This window comes from Juglans microcarpa x Juglans regia, chromosome 7D, assembly GCF_004785595.1.
Source record: "Juglans microcarpa x Juglans regia isolate MS1-56 chromosome 7D, Jm3101_v1.0, whole genome shotgun sequence".
Taxonomy (NCBI): Eukaryota; Viridiplantae; Streptophyta; class Magnoliopsida; order Fagales; family Juglandaceae; genus Juglans; species Juglans microcarpa x Juglans regia.
The window spans coordinates 23,683,538-23,702,256 of NC_054606.1; the positions used below are offsets into that span (position 1 = coordinate 23,683,538).

General features: G+C 36.7%; 1 protein-coding gene across 3 annotated transcripts; it reads right to left on the reverse strand.

Annotated features, from left to right (window-relative positions):
* Window positions 1-2,224: 2,224 nt before the first annotated feature.
* Window positions 2,225-18,489, reverse strand: LOC121239297. Of its 3 annotated transcripts, none has more exons than XM_041136508.1 (12): window positions 18,141-18,489; window positions 11,787-11,857; window positions 9,460-9,625; window positions 8,772-9,294; window positions 8,389-8,657; window positions 8,095-8,304; window positions 7,894-7,986; window positions 7,125-7,220; window positions 6,528-6,992; window positions 6,299-6,450; window positions 3,429-3,520; window positions 2,225-2,419 (listed from the first exon to the last, which is right to left on the reverse strand). In XM_041136508.1, exons 3-9 carry the CDS (start codon window positions 9,469-9,471, stop codon window positions 6,645-6,647), a joined length of 1,551 nt encoding a protein of 516 aa, XP_040992442.1. In that variant the 5' UTR covers window positions 9,472-9,625; window positions 11,787-11,857; window positions 18,141-18,489; the 3' UTR covers window positions 2,225-2,419; window positions 3,429-3,520; window positions 6,299-6,450; window positions 6,528-6,644. The 3 variants fall into 3 exon arrangements, with proteins under 3 accessions (XP_040992442.1, XP_040992441.1, XP_040992443.1); XM_041136507.1 differs by having other exon boundaries at window positions 11,787-11,869; XM_041136509.1 differs by lacking the exon at window positions 11,787-11,857.
* Between the last annotated feature and the right edge of the window lie 230 nt (window positions 18,490-18,719).

Genomic DNA, 18,719 nt, shown 5'->3' on the forward strand with positions numbered 1-18,719 from the left:
TTTATCACCTTTTCTATACGAAGTTATTGTTAGAATTGTATATCTCCGTTGTGCTATACAAGGTGGCCTATATATAAGAGGCCAAAGACTATGCAAGGGTATTACTAAACCAACGTGGGACTCACATAACACATATACACTAATAGTCCCCTCAAACTCAAGGTGGATGAGAAACCACCTTGAGGTTGTCAATTAAATAACGAAACCGACTCGTAGGTTGAGACTCGATAAAGATGTCAGCAAGCTGATCTTGAGAGGAGAGAGAGAGTAATTGAAGGGAACCCTGTATCATGAGAATTTGAAATTTTATTAATGAAAAATATATAAAGGTGCAAGTAGGAAAAGGTTGTTGAGAAAACAAGGGAAACTTTAGAGATCTAAAAAAATAAATGAATAAAAACAAAGCAATGGCATAAAAAACTTGTTGACAAACAAAAATATTTCTAAATGAGATTAAGGTGCTAAAAGTTGTGTCTTGGGGGGCAAATGATCTAGATTTGTTGGCTCCTTAAAAACATTAGGTACATAATAAGGTTTTAAAGTAAACTCACAACTGACGTGGCTTAAAGTAGTACGTCAGATTATAAAGTTATTTTTATTGTAAAGTAGATCTAATATATCACATGAAATTTTATTGATATGTGATTTTACTTTTATAAAATCTTTTTATAAATGTAGCAATACTCTTTTGTTAAACCTGGCGCTTTAACAATATTTACAAGCTTCCAAAAATCAAGATAGCTCACAAACTCTTCTCTTGAGAAAAATCTTAATTATAACATCAAAAATGTTAATAAAAATTTACAGATAACGAAAATTTGTACTTATATCACCAGTTTGAGTGCTAATATATATTAATTTTATTATTATTTGGATAATTGTAGTTGATTAATGAAGGTTCCCTTTAGATTCTTGTTGCTAATCTCTACATTACTCATGAGATATTGTATTAATTCCTTAACCCTCCGGATATTCCCTTAAATTTTACTCGATTTGCTCTAAGATTTGAGTGATCGATTATCGATGGGTGTTTTGATCTACTATGGTTGGTTTTTCGTTTCGATCTTAGCCTGTGATTATAGCATTTTAAAAGAACATGCTACAGTTTTTAAAAGAACATGCTAAATGAATAAAAACAAAGCAATGGCATAAAATGCGGCCGCAATAAGATCTTAACTATTAAATGCGGCCGCAATTAAATGCAGTTTAGCTGTGATTATTAATTACAGCTAAACTGCACGTCAACCTCTTCGCATTTTAAAACAACATGCTATAATAAGAAAAATTGTCTTTTCCAGAGTCCAGTTTCATCTCAAAAAGTGATTATTTTCAGCAAATTTTTTCCTCCGCAATAATCTGAATGTTCGCCGTAAATGGACATCCCAGATTCCTCAAGCTATCGTTAGGAAAACTTATTTCTAGCATATAATTTTCGTTGCAAATGATAAGGAAATCGTTGCAAATAATCCGAACTTTTTGCATCGATCATATTTATATTAATCGCCTTAGATGGTACCTACTCCACCGCAATAATGTAAACCCGACGATTAATATTAGCGTCGCAAAAAAGATATGAATTGTTAAGATCTTATTGCGGCCGCATTTAATTGCCGCAATATATCAATTTTCAACGAAATTGAACACGCCTCTTCCCAACGATTTTGGGAATCGCCGCAGATAACTTTTTTTGGGTGTTTCCTCCACTAACCGTAATTAAAGTCTTTTTCCTGGTTACATAAACATTAATTATTCAAGCAACCATCAATGTTTTCCAGTGGCCATGTATTAACACATGACCATCTGATTACTCATCATTTACCCCATTTCACCTCAATCACTAACAATTTCTTCAAAACACTGTCCTATGATTTAGCCTAAACGTTTTTCATGCTGAATTTCCTGTACAAATGAGGAAATTTAAATTCAACTGAAAATATTAAATACACGAACAGTATTGGTTACATTCCCACTGCACATACAGATCACTACTGATCCAATGCACTATGGACATAAGGTATTGAGCTTACAAACTCGAAACATATATACAGGACAAATATAGGATCCCCATCAAGAAAACTTATTGGGCAACTGAGACAACCAAAAATAATGGACATTCATTCATCCAAAAGAATATTGACAGATTCACATTAATGTAGGTTATATGTATACTGGTGCATTAATGGAAAGCAAGTATGTAGTATTGCAACGATAGTTTTTTTGTCACATATTCATAGACTAACAGTAACATACACTCCACATTCACTCAAATAAGTGCTCCTCTATTTACATAGACAGATGGTATGCAGCAGTAATAATATGCTTTCTGGCAGGGGTGGGTGGAACATCTTCAACATCACTGCAACCATGTCCTCGTACAGGTGGGATATTTTGATTATGAAATTGGCATGCAAACATCAATCTGGCAGTTACAAATAAAATGCATCAGTATACAACAAGAAGTTATAGATAAGATGCATTATACTAATTGCCTGAAAAATAACCTTGATAACAAAACTTATTCTACTGCTGCAGTTGTGTAAACTTTTTGTATAATTAATGCGAGATGACTTTATGCATTGAACAACATCAACTAATACGAATCAGATGCATCCATGCCTTCTGACTAGTTTAAGCACATGTTCAACTCTTTGGTAAACAAGAACTTAATTTGTTTTTTTATCTTAGTGTATAAAAGGATTCCCACAACCTGAAGTCAATTTTTTGTTCAAATTTTGAAATAAAATTCTAACTAAGGGCAAGTTTTTCACAAGTTTCTGATCATGGATCCACTAACTTGTTCTGAAACAACTCATACCTAACTTTTTCTCATATAATTAATTGAACTACTTGGGATCGAGCCTAACATGATAAATGACAGGAAAGCCTGTTTTGATATTATATTTATGTGGGTCATCTTTCAGCTTGTACTTTGAAACTTCTCCTAGCTAGCTAGGTCGGTGCCATTAATTGGCATATATATTCCCTTCAAGTTGGAAATCATGAATCAGCATTTCCCAACCATGTAGTCTGAAATATATGTTCAAGAAGCCAAATTGTTGCTAGAAACTTAAATTAGCTGCAGTCTTAAGAAAACAGAAAATTAACTAATAAAACATGGAGATTCTCTTCTCCCAACAATATATATAAATTCATTATTCCATGGCCATCTTCTTAGCACAGCCTTAATATTTAACTAGGTTACTTCCTGCTTACAAAAAATAGTATCTTGGCTGAATGCTGCATGCTAAACAATTATCTCAGACGTCGGGTGCTGAAACTTGCAAGTTATAGTCTAGTGTAATCTAGTGTTATATATTTATCATCTTGATCATGTTCCAGTCAACAAGTAGATAAAAATCTGCACATGCTCTCATACACTAGAATAATTATCTAGATATATCCAACTGGTTATGTATTAATTGACTTACCATTTTATGGCAGAGTTCTTCAAACATCTCAAGAAATCCAGCAACCCACTGATCACCACCCACTCGTTGCGATGCATTTTAACGGTTTGAATCTAAAATAACGATGCAGAAACATACATCCATCAAAATTCTATTCAATGAGTGGTGGAAAAGAAGAGCAAAAATTTGTTGCAACGCCAACTATTTTGGAATGCACTGCCCAAAATCATCGACCACATGTAAACGTTTCAGCAAGAACGAAACACAGCAATCAGATGGAAACCATCAAAATTCTATTCAATGAGTGGTATCGCTTATTAGTTGTATGCTTAGAGTACTCATGTGAACAGTCATTTGTTTAATTAATCTAGTAGAGTTTAGATCTGTCAAAAAGAAGAGTATTATACCACTTTATGGGGTAGTAGGCATAGAGTTACGTTAGATTTCTGTTAGTAAAGATTAACGGAAGGATCCAATATTGAAATTATCATTGCCGAGCCAACACTAGAATTAATATAAACGTTTCAAGTCAAATAAATATCGTGATAGAAGAGAGAGACGAGCCAGAGAAAAAACAAATTATATATGTAGATCCAGCCCAAATTCCGCTGTAGCACGAACGAATGCATGTAAATACGTCAGTCATTCATTGTGATAACTCTGCAGGGAAATGACGAACTCTATTAAGCTGCTTTATACCACGTTTTTTTTTTTTTTTTTTTTGGCAACTCATGACATGCCTTTTAGTCTCCGAATCTGGTGGAAAGTTGGGAAGAAGATAATGACAACTTTGGTATCAGATAAGGAAGAGAGAGATCATGCGTATAATTTATATGAGCCAAAGAGGGATGGTCATTCATGTTTTGTCTCAATGCATGCAGGCGAGGGCTTCGTGCAGGGCAGTACGTGGGCATCAGCAACAGTACTACGGATACTCTGTTGTCTGAATTTAAATTTAAACTATTTTAAACAAATTACATTGTTATTTAAACTATTTTACAGCTGAAAATAAGATTCTTTTTCAGTTTGCTGATCATACGAACATCTACATTCTACCTCTCCTGTTATATATATAACCATGAACCTACATGTTTGACCATTGTGCGAATTAATACTTTGTCATTTCTAATCACAATGCTTGATAAGATATAATTTAATTAATTTTTTATATTGACCAACTAAATAAAATATTATTTAAAATATGTCACGCCAACTATATGATTGAAGATAATAAAGTCAATGAAAAGAGTAATCAATATTAAAAATCAAAAGGGTAAGCAATAGAATACTTTTGACATTCCATGAGGGACACAATCCTGTTCCAGTAATTGTAATGTTCCAACCAAATCAAAATCATATTTTTTTTTTTTTCGGGAAGTTCAATCAATCTCTCACTCACTAAGGGAAAAAGAAAATACAACAGCTACAAACAGCAGTTCCCTAAAGATATGATGATAGAAACCACCAAGCTAATTAAACCTAAGGTTAACACCACATGAATGCAGAGTATGTCTGTTTCTTGATGGAAAAGATAAAATCAAGCATACAAGCAAACATTAAATGAGCAAATATTGCTGAGATCCGAGTTACGAGTACATACCAGACCAAAGCTTTGGACTTCTACATTTTATATATCTTTCCTGCCTTCAATAAGAAAGTGTACGTTAAATGCCTTTTCCAATCTTTGCATGAAAGGAAGCAAGCCACGATTACTGTTTTTTTGGGACTCTTTGCACATGTTAATCCTTATTATTAGCCCCATGATAATTGTATGACAGACTCTTCCTATTCAAACTCGATAGACATCAGCAGTTTATTTACTATATCCCATGTTGATGCATTTGTAGCCTCAACAGTATGGTCATGACCCTCTAGTACTCTTCCTTGGTAGTAGCGTGTTTGAGGAGCTCATTAATGGTTTAATGATAAATGGCAGGAAATAAAGAAGACAGTATTTATGTGGTTCGGTTCTAAGGCTTACATCCATGGGTCTTAGGTGTAAAATTCACTATAAACATTGTTTAATACAAGCGCCTCTCCTTTCTCACTAAGCTTTCTACAATTACTCATATGGAATTCTCTATAAGGAAAATGGTCTTGGAGCTCTATGGTTCTCCCCTTCCTTCCAAATCTTAAAATGAAGCCGTTGATCTCTTTTTTGTTGCCTCTCTCCCTATTTAAGTTCATTCTCATTGCTTTATGTCTTGTCTCACAGCTTTATGTCTTCTCCTTACTTTATGTCCGATCAACCTATTGTCGTTGTCAGATCCTCTATTCCGATCCCTTCTATCCTAACATAATGGACTTCGATCTTCTATGGACATTTGGTATGTGTGAAAGGGAGAATTTCTTGCAGTTTATAACTTTATAATGTTTCCAAGGATCTCTAACTAAGACATTGATCAGTCTTTTTAGAATACAATCCCAAGTATGGCTCCTTTGAGCAACTGAGATGGAGTTTAGGGCTGAGTTTCATGATTTTCTTGTCTCTTTTTCTAGATCTAGTTAGGTGTTCCTCTTGTATATTTCCTATGTACTTGGGATACACCTCTCACATTAATAAAAATAATAATGTGAATACTTGCAAGAAAATATAAGTTAAACTGTTGTTTGGATTTCCTTAAATTTACAAACAAAGTCCATGTCATGTATTCCCTTCCATTGGGTCAATATTAAAAACCAAAACTTCACCGATGCACTAAGATAGGACCAATATACTCATGACACTGAAAGTTACATATCAGAGAAGAGAAATGCAATTAGCATGGTCCATAGCCCACCCACTTTCTACTCCATCGTGCAACAAAGAACATACAATAGCTTAAAATTTTATATGAGCACCTAATATTAATTCTTATGAAAGAACTTTACTACGGTTAGAATTACATCACCTGTTCATCCAGCCCACGGAGAATCCTTGAGCCAAAGTTGCGTCGCTCAATTACAAGCAAAAGACGAGACCAATTAATTACCAACATCAGTCATGCAATCCAAATGTTCCACGCCGAAAGGCGACCAATCCCATCCACCCCATTTGCGGATCCTGTATAACAAGTTGTACAGTTGGTGCATGTAAATAGAACTTATAATATGTGCAGAAAAGTTGTCTTAGATACTTACATCTGCCCTCCCTTTTATCCTCCTTAATTACGTCACAACAAAAGTTGCCCCCCATTTGTAAATGACCCAAAATACACAAAAAAAAAACCCTTCCCATAATTTCTGAAGGTAACCAGCTCACTGAGTCTCTCCAAGAGACTCTCCGTGAGACGGGAAATTGGCGAAGAAACTCCGCAACATTTTGTCAATTTCATTTTGCCTCCCCAGAAGTACTCGCATTTCTCCCCTCATTTCATCAAGCTGAGTCTTGTAATGGTCGGCATCTTTCTTGTGTTTTTCAACTAAAGCTAGGTACTCTTTTTCTCGTTCACGGTCACGTTGTCTTGTCGACTCCGGGATGACCATCTCTCCTAGCCCCCTTGCATATCCTGGTCTATGACCAAACACCTCCCTAAAGACACTCGCTGCTGCATCATCGGTGCGTTTCTCAGGCTCTAGATCATCCAGCTTTCCAACCATCTCCTTCTGCACGTGGACAAAAGAAGGCAACTGGTATTGTTAAGTCTTGTGATGTTTATGAGTTTATCACTTTCAAATATAAAGTAATTGAACCATCCTTTGTGCAGCAAATAAACTTAATACAAAGATCGAACTCACATAAGTGTCTTCAGTGGCTGATTTGACAAATTTACCATTCTTCTTAGACCAACGAGTCTCCTTATAGAACTCCACCAAGTTCGCCTTTGTAGCCCGCTACAAGTGTGGAATGTGTACAGGTAGATGTTCAATCAAAAACATGATTCTACGGAAAATTTGTTTAAGCTCAGGACCAAGCATATAAAAAAACCAAATTTACAGCCACACAAACACATCAATACGAAACTAAATACCTTCATACCTTACGTTGCAAATGAGTCGACATGTACATTTCTTCCCAACGCACACCACAAATGCTAATCGCTGACAAATTACGCCTCTACCATAAAAAAGTGCACATTTTTAACACTGCCATGCATCATTTTCACAAACTAATTATCTAATTCTATATAGAGGGCCTTCTAAGCAACAATTAGAGTTTATGTTAACTAAGTTGTCCCCTCTCTTATCCCACATTCTATACTTGTATACGTTAACAATTAACTTGTATTGATTACCTATTCAAAAAAAAAAAAAAAACAATTAACTTGTATACGATTAGATCTCAAAACTGTACCTCTAGGTTTCTATTTTATACTGGTTACGGCCTTTTATGCTTGAGCAATATGGAGATGAACTTAACCAACATCATACTTCATATTAGAGCACCCTTACAAACATCTTAGGAAAATAATAGACCAATATAAATGCAGCAATTGAGTTGTGAGCATCGTTATGGCAAAATGGGTTGCGAGCATTGTTATGACAGAAATTAATTGAAACCTTATACCTTCTCCTCCAGTATCCTCACAAAGGATTTACGGCCTGCTGTGTGGTTAATGTTTAGCCTCTTCCGATTCTCCCGATTTTGGCTTGAGATTTTCTGCCATTAAAACCCAATGTTAGCGCCTTACACAAACTGAATAATCCAGTGGCCATTTCGTGACTTATTAAATTACTTATGTTTTTAATTTGAACAACCAATATATACCTTGAAGGCGTCGCTTCCCCACCTCTCACATAGCTTAACCCAGACAAGGGGGTCGACCATGCTAGTCCCAGAAGCCAAGGCTTCTTCGTGACTTCCATATGATAAATATTTTTTGTGTAATTCATGATGGAATGCATTAAACCGCTTACGCAGCTTTTTCAAGACTGTCAATCTATGATTCTCCAGCTCCCAATCCAGCACGAAGTCACCCTACAGGGATGACCATCACGTTAATGTCATCGATTATAGTAGACCCACTTTCTTACCGTCAAAATGAAATAACAACTGTCTTACCCGAACACGGTCAATCAACTCGTCCTTTTGTGCCTTTGGCACATCGGTCCATTTCGAATAACTCATGTCGCAGTGATGATTCACTATCCATGTTACCCGTGTCGTAAACATGGATGCGTTCTCACAACACGGTGCTGTTTCACCGTCATTAATCTTCAAAGGCACTTTTCCATGCTTCCTCAACTTCAAGAACTCAGTGCACTTAGCGGGCCCACGTCCATGTTTCCTCTGTTCCTGGTTTATTGCAAGCACCACGGGGGCATTCGCAGCTGTATTTCAAGATAACAAAAATGACTATCAGTCTTCATATTTAATCTTTGTTATTTACACATATATGATTCAACTCATTCTTTATTGAAAAAACACGCAAATGACGATTGTACCGATATCTTCTCCGTTAGGTTCAGGTTCTCTAACAGGTGATAGTTTTGAGAATTTTGTACAGCTGGCAAAAAGTGGACGTCGGGCATCTTCTAATAGCTGGTCGAAAGACGAACTTGGGGAGGGATCTGGTATTGATCGACTAGTTGGCAATGGATTGCTATGATCATGGGGAGCATCAACGAATGTGCCTGCCCGAATTTCATCTGACATATGGTCCATGTCATCAATGTACTCGTCGGCATAATCAGCAACACTATCATCATCGTCGTCATTGAAACTCTGTGTTTCCTCCTCCCCATGAAATATCCATTGGGTGTAATTTGGATTGATCCCTTTAATGAACAAGTGAGTCTCCACATCAAATATAGGCAAGAAGAGATTATTATAGCATGTACGGCATGGACACCGAATGCGATCACTTCCCCAAGAATGGTTTCGTGCCAAGGTGAGGAAATTGTTAACACCCTCGGCGTATGCAGGTGATACAAGCCTATCGGTCAAATTCATCCAGCTTTTGTCCATCTAAAATGTTTGACGAAACAATATCAGTTAATCGGATAACTTCAATTTAGCTAGATGGAGGACAGGTAAAGAATTTGAAAAAGTACATTGGTGAGGAAAATAGGCAGCAAAGTCGAAGTTACTTGCATGTGGAGCACAAGAGAAGATGGAGAAAATGATACTAACCGGGGTTGTCATGCAGATTGCTGTGGACTGATGAAGGTAGTGGTGAACGGTTTCTTGTGTTTATGCCATGCACATCATGGCTGCAATGAGGACATATTGAGATTTTAACATGGTTGACCCCAAGGTATATGAGGCAGGTTACCCTATGCAAAGGGGTAGTGAAGTGCTGCAGAAAATATAAGTCATCATGTTAAATATAGTACTATATTTGATATTTGTTGGTATAGAGCAGATAGTGCATATCAAGATGCTAACTAGATGGTCCACCTACACAAGAGTTGGAACTATCTTGGAGGTTATGGAAGCTTGTAGTTGGTATACTTGAATATTATTAGTACTTATAAGAAAAACAATTATGGCATCTATGAATTGCGAGATGCTCATATGAACTGCACTTGTAAACACAGTACTTGGGCAGTAAAAGGGACTTTGTGTCTATGATTAAAGTTTTTCGACCTGGATGCTTGTTTAATGACTCTTGTTCAATGACTCTTGTAGATCTAATATTAAATGAACATGTTTTCATGGAAGCCTTTTCCCCGCCTTTTTTTCCTTTATAATGGCAGGAGTTAGCCATAACATCAGACGAGGCTTTAATTTTGGAGGAGTTACCGAAGCGTGCTGTGATAGTGGGGGGAGGGTTTTTCTCTATTATCCAAATGTCCACTGTATTGCTTTACATTTTTTACCATTATCAGTGTTTTAGAATGATCATCCTTTCATGTCATCAGGTACTTTTCTGTCAAACTCGCTATCAATATGGAGGGGGGGATGGGTCTAAGTGTGGATATATGTTTCAGAAAGGAAGTTCCTTCAACACTGTAAAAATTTTAGACTCAGTAAAACTTTGAGACCCTAGGATGTGAAAGTAAAAAATGTTATTGGCAGGGTTCCTGAAACACGAAATATATACTCTACCAAACTTCTAAAAACAGCAATTTGCTCAAATCCTTCAATTTCCAGAAATTGCAATTGGACCCATAAATTTTTGAAAAGTTGCATTTCCCCGTAGAAATTACCAAGACTCACAAACTTACATGTAATTCTACTCTTAAGTATATTTCTAGACTTAAAATATGATTATCACAAAACCAATTTCAGAAAACCCAAAAAAATCTGAAATTTCTAACTTGCACATTTCACTATATGAGAATTATGCCTACACCCATGCTTGAAAACCTTACACCGAAACTGCCATGATGCAAACTCTGAAACATATCTACATGAACAGATTTACTTGCTAATACCACGGCAGAATGTTCAGATTTGAATCAAACCATGATTACAACAAACGTTATCAATATTCGCATTAAATTCTGACTCATCATTGCATTATGTGTTCCCCTTGTGTATTACAACTTAGCACTACAAAGTAAGCCAAAATTAGTTCTCGGTATACACGTTTCCAGAAATTAAGATAACAAGTTTTAAAACTAAGCATTTACATAAAAGTAAAACATACATGTTAAAGAAGCCATATGCTACAAGAACTAGGCTTGGCCGAGACATGAGCATAGATGCATTTTTCAAACAAATGTCTATTGTTCCTCAAATATAAACAGTTTAACTAGGCAATATCCTCTTGTTACAAACTCAAACAGGTTGGTTTTTTTTCGTCATTGAAGTCATAAAAGTTTCAACTTGGAAGAAAGCAACATCAAATAAAATATTATAATGAAGAACATCACTTGCAAGATCCACTTGTGGGGAAATTGTTTTCTAATGTACATTAGGTTCTAAGATCTTCAAGATGAATGAAGAATATAAAAATAAGCTCAATCAAATAACAATTCCTTAATAAGTCCGAAGACAATAAAATCACACAAGGCACTGACATTAACCAAAGTCCAAACAAGATATGTGCAACTAACACCGTGCTGACGCATCCAGGTAATATCTTAGATCTTATGGTTTATTATACAACTGAAAACATACTCATTTTATAAGCCTAAACACCAATCGTATAACTTCAATATTTGCAACTCAGAAACTCAAGGTATCAACACATGTAAGCATTTTGTCAGTTACATTTTGACTAACCTTATGATTTAGGTAACTTCCGTTATGATAAAATCAAGTAATGATCATAAATCATAGAACACAAATCAAGTTGACCTATCAAAACTGAACTCACTATGCAAAATTTATTAGATACTCGACTATAATAAATAAATTGCATACGCCACAAAAACAGTAAAAATAAAATCAAAAAGATTCAGACATTAATGATATCTCAATTCAGGTGGTGGAGGAGGACTTAATCATAATTTCTAAATGCCAACCTTAGAATGGTATGAATTCATGAACTTTATGTCTACATTAATTACCTTAAAAGGGTCCCTCTGCCAATATACTAAGAAGACGCTTGCACGGAAAACTCCAGCTTCTTTACCTCAACCTTTAAATTTTCCTAATTATACACACATTAGCATATGTTTAGGAAACAGCTAATCATAAGGAATAAAAAAGACTCGTAATGAAACATGGCATGATATATTTCCCAGAATATAATATTAATATCAGAAACATATACATAGAAACTAATACTATATGCTAGCTTTTTCGTTCTAATTATTGTTAAGTTACATATGAACTCTAGGGGAATGTCAAACAGTATATGCTATCATGGATAAATACGTATATAGGGAATTTACATGAATTATTTTTCAGGAGTTTTGTTGGCATAACTGTGACAATGACACGGAAAGATCCTGGTGCATGTGGAACCTTTTTCCTTGTAGTGTGTATGGAGTCAATGACACTGGGTTAACTATTTTCCAGGTAAAACTAAGTATAACACATTCAGAAATATTAAAGATAGGCTGTGGAGGAAAAGTAATGGATGGCAGATTGGTTTTTGGTCTAAGGCAGGTAAAGAAATTCTTATTAAAGCAGTTTTGCAGGCGATCCCAACATATACAATGAATGTTTTCAAGATGCCAAGGAGATTGTGCCAGGAGATGTCTAATATGTTGGCAAAATTCTGGTGGGGGAAGTCTAATAACAAAAAGGGTGTTCCATTGGAAGTGTTGGGACAGATTGGGGGAGGCAAAAAATAGTGGTGGTTTGGGTTTTAGAAACATTGAGGATTTTAATTTAGCTTTTTTAGGTAAACATAGTTGGAAGTTGTTAAAGGATGCTACATCACTTGTGATCCTGGTTTACAGTAGCAAAAGTATTTAATGGAAAATGTGTTATTTTCAGCAAAAGTGGGAAGTTCTCCATCATTTATATGGAGGAGTATGTGGGAAGCAAAAAGAGATTTTGAGAGAAGGGCTAATATGGCGTGGGGGGGATGGTAAGAAGATTAAGATTTGGGAACAGAACAAGCTACCTAAGCCATCTTCTTTTCTTGTGCAATCACTTGTTACTGAGTTGGGACTAGATGCAAGAGTTTCAAATTTAATAAGGCCCTAAATACAAAACTTGGGATGAAAACTTATTAGAAATCATTTTAAGTTTCTGAGGAAGCTGAAATGATTATCAGTTTACCTCAATGCAGGAAGTAACTAAGACAAACTGCTATACCAGTTTTAGTAGAGATGGAAGATTTAATGTTAGAAGTGCATATCATGTGGCTAGAAGTAAAAGAAGAAGGGAAGTAGGTGAGACATCAAGATGTGATCTGCAGAGCAGTAACTGGCAAAAAATTTGGAAGTTTAATGTGTCTGGGGCTAAAAAACATTTTATATAAGGAGAGCTTGCACAAATGCACTTCCTACAAAAGAACTGGTTTATAAGAGGAAGTTTGGTAATAATATCAACTCATACTATTTGTAAGGTAGATTGTGAAACAGTACTGCATGCCTTATGGCAATGCCCTGTTGCCAATGATGTGTGGTCTGAAAATGGTAGTGTAGTGCAGAAATGGACTGTCATGGTGGATGATGTTTTTATGTTTATGGGATAAGCTGATTCTGAATTTGAAATCAGATGTTTTAGAGGAGGTAGTGGTGTTATGAGGGGTATTTGGCACAATTGTAACAAGCTGGTTTTTGAAGATCAATTCACTAGCCCTACACAAGTTTATAATGCAGCTGTACAAGCTCAGAAGGCTTTCAGAGAAGCTGTGCAGAGGATGAAAGTGAGACCAACTGATGTAACAACAGGTACAGATCTAGTGAAGTGGAAGACGCCTGATGAGGGGTGGTTGGCAGTTAATTTTGATGCTGCAATGGATGTTCAAAACAAAAGAGTTGGGCTGGGATTCATAATTAGAAACAGTTCTTACTTATCAAAAAAATAATAATTAGAAACAGTTCTGGTGAGATAATTTATGCAGGTTGTGAAAGAATTTATATAAAAACTGAAGCTGTAATGGCTGAAGTTTTAGCTTTAAGAAAGGCGGTCGAAACATGCTTAGACTTGGGTTTTAGCAAATGTTATTTGAAGGTGATGCTTTAGTGTTAATTAAGGCTGTGATAAGTGAAGAAGATTGCTGGACCTCGTATGGGCATATATAATCAGGCAAACCAAGATGAACCTGAGACAGCTTTCAGGAATGGGCAGATCAAGTTTGTGAAGAGGGAAGGCAACGGGGTTGCACATATATTATATAAATTTGCTTTATCTTTGAATGAATTTCAATGTTGGATTGAGGAGGGTGCTGAGAAAATTGCGAATGAGGTTATCTCAGAAAAACTTTGTAATGTTTCTTCATGAATGAAAGTTCAGTATCGTATTAAAAGATATATATATATATATATAGTCATATATATTAAGCTCGTGCATGTGTTTAAAAGATTTCCATGGAAATTAAGCATACAAATATATTTACTAGACAGACCATAGATCTTGTCTGTTTGATTTTATATATAATATATATACTCCTATATATAAGTACTCCATGTTTCCAAAAATCTGCACTAGCCGTTTGTGAAAAGAAAAAGGATCACTCCCTTCTTACATAAAGGCACTATACTTTCAAGTTCTAGAAGTCAAATGGGCACTTTTTTTTTAATAGAAGCAACAATTTTAAATTTTCCCTAATTAAAATGCCGACTATATACTGGCAGGAGCAAGTCAGCAATACAAAATGCTTCCACGGCGATTATATGAAATAAAGTCCTCATGATTTATGTATAAAGGATTGGAATGGATCTTTGGTATTTTATAAAAGATATTGACAGCCACATATATGTAATCACACATATATGTGCCTTCCAATCCTTCCCTATTTTAAAAATACAGTCTGCACGGACTTTGGCTGTGTGTATATACGTCTTAATTTTGAGAGATAGAGCAAGAGGGAGAGGGAGAGGAAGAGGATAAGGCCTTTCTGAGAGGTGGTCCTAGTGGATTTCTCTCCATTTACACACAGAATGTTTGCTGTGTTGGTCTGCTTGTAATTTATCTGCTAGTTCAGGTACAAAAAGCAAGGTATGAGCCAGCTTATACCGATGAAAGCTTGGCCCAACCAGAAGCAGACAGAGTGCATAGACTTCCAGGCCAGCCTTTGGTGGAAGACAACCAATATGCAGGATATGTTACTGTCAAAATATATCATGGAAGAGCAATCTTTCACTGGTTTATTGAAGCAACAGAGATGTACATGGGTGAAATTGGGGAAACTAAGGCAGAAACCAGAGACGTACTAGTTTATTGCAGAAACCAGAAGGCCTAAGGTCGAAGTGGAGAAGGAAAGTGGGGAAACTAAGGCAAAGACGTACATGAGTGAAATTACAAACCAAATAATTAAATGAGGAATATACCAGGAAGTTCACTAATAAGATGAGACAGATTGGTTCTAAACCATATATAGGATGTTAATATCATAACATCCTATATTACACTGGTGTATAATTATTCTCGTATCCTTTTTCAATAATAATTGACTACAGATTTTGAAATGTAGGAACTGATTTTGCATATTTGAGAGAGATTGGGTAAAAAAATTTCTCCTTAATAATTGAGGGAAAGAGCACCCCGGGGGGACTAATCGGATCCCCAATATATGCTTGTATGGACAATGAGGAGAGGCATGAAAATGAGGAGTTTAAAAAACTAGTCCTGATTCACTTATTTTATAGGTTTATTCCAGGTAGGCACAGCTTAGAGAGGCAATGCAGTACAGAAGGCTGTGGAAACCATAGAGCAGAAATCAGCAATTCATAGTGACAAATAAACTAGACTTTCATTTCTTTCACTTTATTTCCTGCTGCTTCTAGAGCAAGTGAAGGTAGACCATGTGCATCTTATTGTTGGGATAAAATAGATCATGAGTAGCTCTAAATAGTAATAGTTTTTGGAAGGATAATAGCTGTAAGTTGAAACAATGAGATCAAGATGAGATCAGCTAAGGGAGGATCGGGAAGAAGTTTTAAAAGAAAGAAAAGAGATATATTTCCCGGTAAATAAATGAAAAAGAAAGGGAAAAAGGGGAAATCTTGTAAAATGAAAGAAAAAGCGGTCTAAGATAGAGACTGGCTAGCTTCTTCATAGATGGGAGCAAAGTTATAAAAGAAATAAGTGATCAAAAGTAGAAGATAATATAACAATATAGATCAGGAGATTTAGATTGTGCTTGAGAGAGAGAGAGAGACAGAGAGTGAAAGAGGTTCGCTCGACTTCCGCTCGACATGTCGATCCAGCCAATGTTCAATACAACGTGTGCTCGACTTGCGCTCGACACCTCGCTCGAGTGGTGTGGGGAACGGAGAATGGTGTGGGGAAATGGGACTTGGAAAATGGGCCAAAAGCTCACGGCGGAGGAGTTGACGCCGTGAGAGAACACTGGGAAGGGTGGAGCTTGCAAGGTTTGAAAATGGAGTCTAATGGGTGCAATGGGTCGAAGTGCAAAAGGGTGTTTGCCGAAGTGGGCAAACATGGGGGAAAATATGTTGGGGGGAATAAAAGGGCTTATGTGCTTTTGGCGCCCCCATTCTGAAATCCCGACGAAAATCACAGCATCGCAACAATTTTATGTCTTGCGACGCACAAAATCGTCGTAAAAGCAACAATAGTCGACGCAAAAAAATTTTTAATTGAAACCCAGCGTGCAAGTGCACATGAGATTTTAAACGCCCGCAGCAAGTTCGAATTCGATGCAAAAACATCAATTTTTACTGCAAAGATTTTAGAATCGCTGGAAGATGCCTGATTTCTTGTAGTGACGATTCCAAGCACACATTTGTACCAAAAAGGAGGTCATAACAGTAAGGGGTGAGTAATTCCAACAAACATCCCATTACAACTAATATAACATAAAAATAAAAAAAATGGATCTAGAACCAAAGGACCACTCTCCATCATTCCCAATTTTCTTAGCTAAGCCAAGAGGGGTGCCTCCTACAACAGTTTTTTGGTTATATAGTCCAAGTGGGATACCATAAATCCACGATTGTGAGCTTTGGCGAATTGGGCAATACTGCATTTTTGCTGTTTTGTATTGGTTGTTAAAAGAGATTCACTTCCCCAGCTTCCGCTTAAATTTCTTAATTCTTGGATTAAGGACACCAACTCGTACAATGAGAGAAATAGTTGAAAGGCCAAGACTGATTGCGTGAGGGGTTGTCGTGAAACGACCACTCTTCAATGAAAAGTTTCGAGTGGCTATTGAGCTCATGGGATGTTTTTCAAAGTGGAAAGGAGGGGTATTAATTAACCCTAACCCAATGCAATTAAAGCCTTAGCCATTTTTTACCCTACACTCTCCATGATTCCCACCCCCTTCGTCAAAAGAGGCATGCATCTAGCTTGCTCTAAAGGCCTAGAATGAATTCCAAGCCTATGGCTGATGTGGGGTGGACCAAAACCCAATACTCATGAACCGAAACTCAGTTTAATATATAGCTTGGTCCTGCTAGTACTTTAAACCTACCTCAAAGAAAGCATGCATGAGTTTAATTTGAAAATGGTCATTTTAGAAGTCAAACTTAATTAAAAACTCAAACAAACCAAATTGGGTCATCGATTATTTTAGGAACCTTATCGGTCAATCTGGGTATTTCTTTGAAATGCTAATCTCTCCCACTAAAATCCTTAATCTTGCTCCCAGACATGACAATTTACTAGTTAGACTTCCTGTTTTGCAAAATTCATCATATGCTTTAACGGTTCTTATGTTCAAATGTTCACTTATCGCGTAATCCAAGTATGGATTCTTAGACTAATGTAATTGTATTCCACCATATACCACGCAATAACTCTCATCATTTGTTTGATATAAAGCAACAAGTAGTTGATCGATAAAACTTGCTATGGGCAAGTGCAGAATACAACGTAAACTGAAGAAACATTGTGCAAACAAACGACTTGATAGTACTGCACAAGTGGGATGGCTGCTGTAGTGTGAGTTTATGCCTTGATAATTATGTAATCAAATGTGTGGTGTGTGAACAGAATATCACCAAAAAATTAATCACATCTAATACCCACATCTTATAGCACCACATACCAAGGCAGAGATACAAGGTCAAGTTACCCATAAACAACATGCCAAAGATTCACGGTGAAAAAAATTCCCCAAAAAACACGAAATGCACAATTTTTGGAAAGCAGCAAGGGTACTGAAGGGGGAGAGATAGATGAAGAGCAGCAGCAACTAGTTGAATGCATGAACAAGATTCGCCAATATGTCGAGCTTAGCATAGATACACGAAATCAGAAGCTAATTAATAGACAAACAAAGTGACAGACATCGAGAAACTCGATCGGGCTAGTTGGGACAATCGGTGGTGTACCTTTGTAGCGTTGGGTTCGCCCAGTTTCCTCCCGAAACACAGCTTTTTGTCAAAAGCTTTCTTCTTCCCCTCCTGTCTCTCTGTCGCTCTCTCTCTCTCTCTGTGGAAAGCACGTAGTACAGGTTGCCAGCCCACAATGCTACAATTTCTAAAGTATGGAATCTGAAGGTTTTGCTAGTCCGTGTAGCAAGAACGAAGCTCGGGATGGGTGGATTTGCAGGGGTAGACGAAAGTGGAGAAGAAGAAAGTGGAGAAAAAGTGGGACTCGGGATTCTAACCCACGGAGAAGAAAGAGGGGGAAATAACATTTGTTTTCGTTCATTTGGATTTTGGCGCCCCCGAGTCATTAGCTAGGGCCACAACCGTCGCAACAAGTAATTGTCATTTGCATCGCAACATGATTAAAAATCGTCGGCTTGATGTAGGGGCTGAGTGGCCCTGCTTGCATTTGGCACCCACAACGGGGGCAGGGGTGGGATAGAGGTGACCCTCGTCCAGCTCCGTCCCGCTTATATATATATGTATAAATATTTATTGTAAATCAAAGATGCTCTGATAATATTCCACTTCATTCATTTG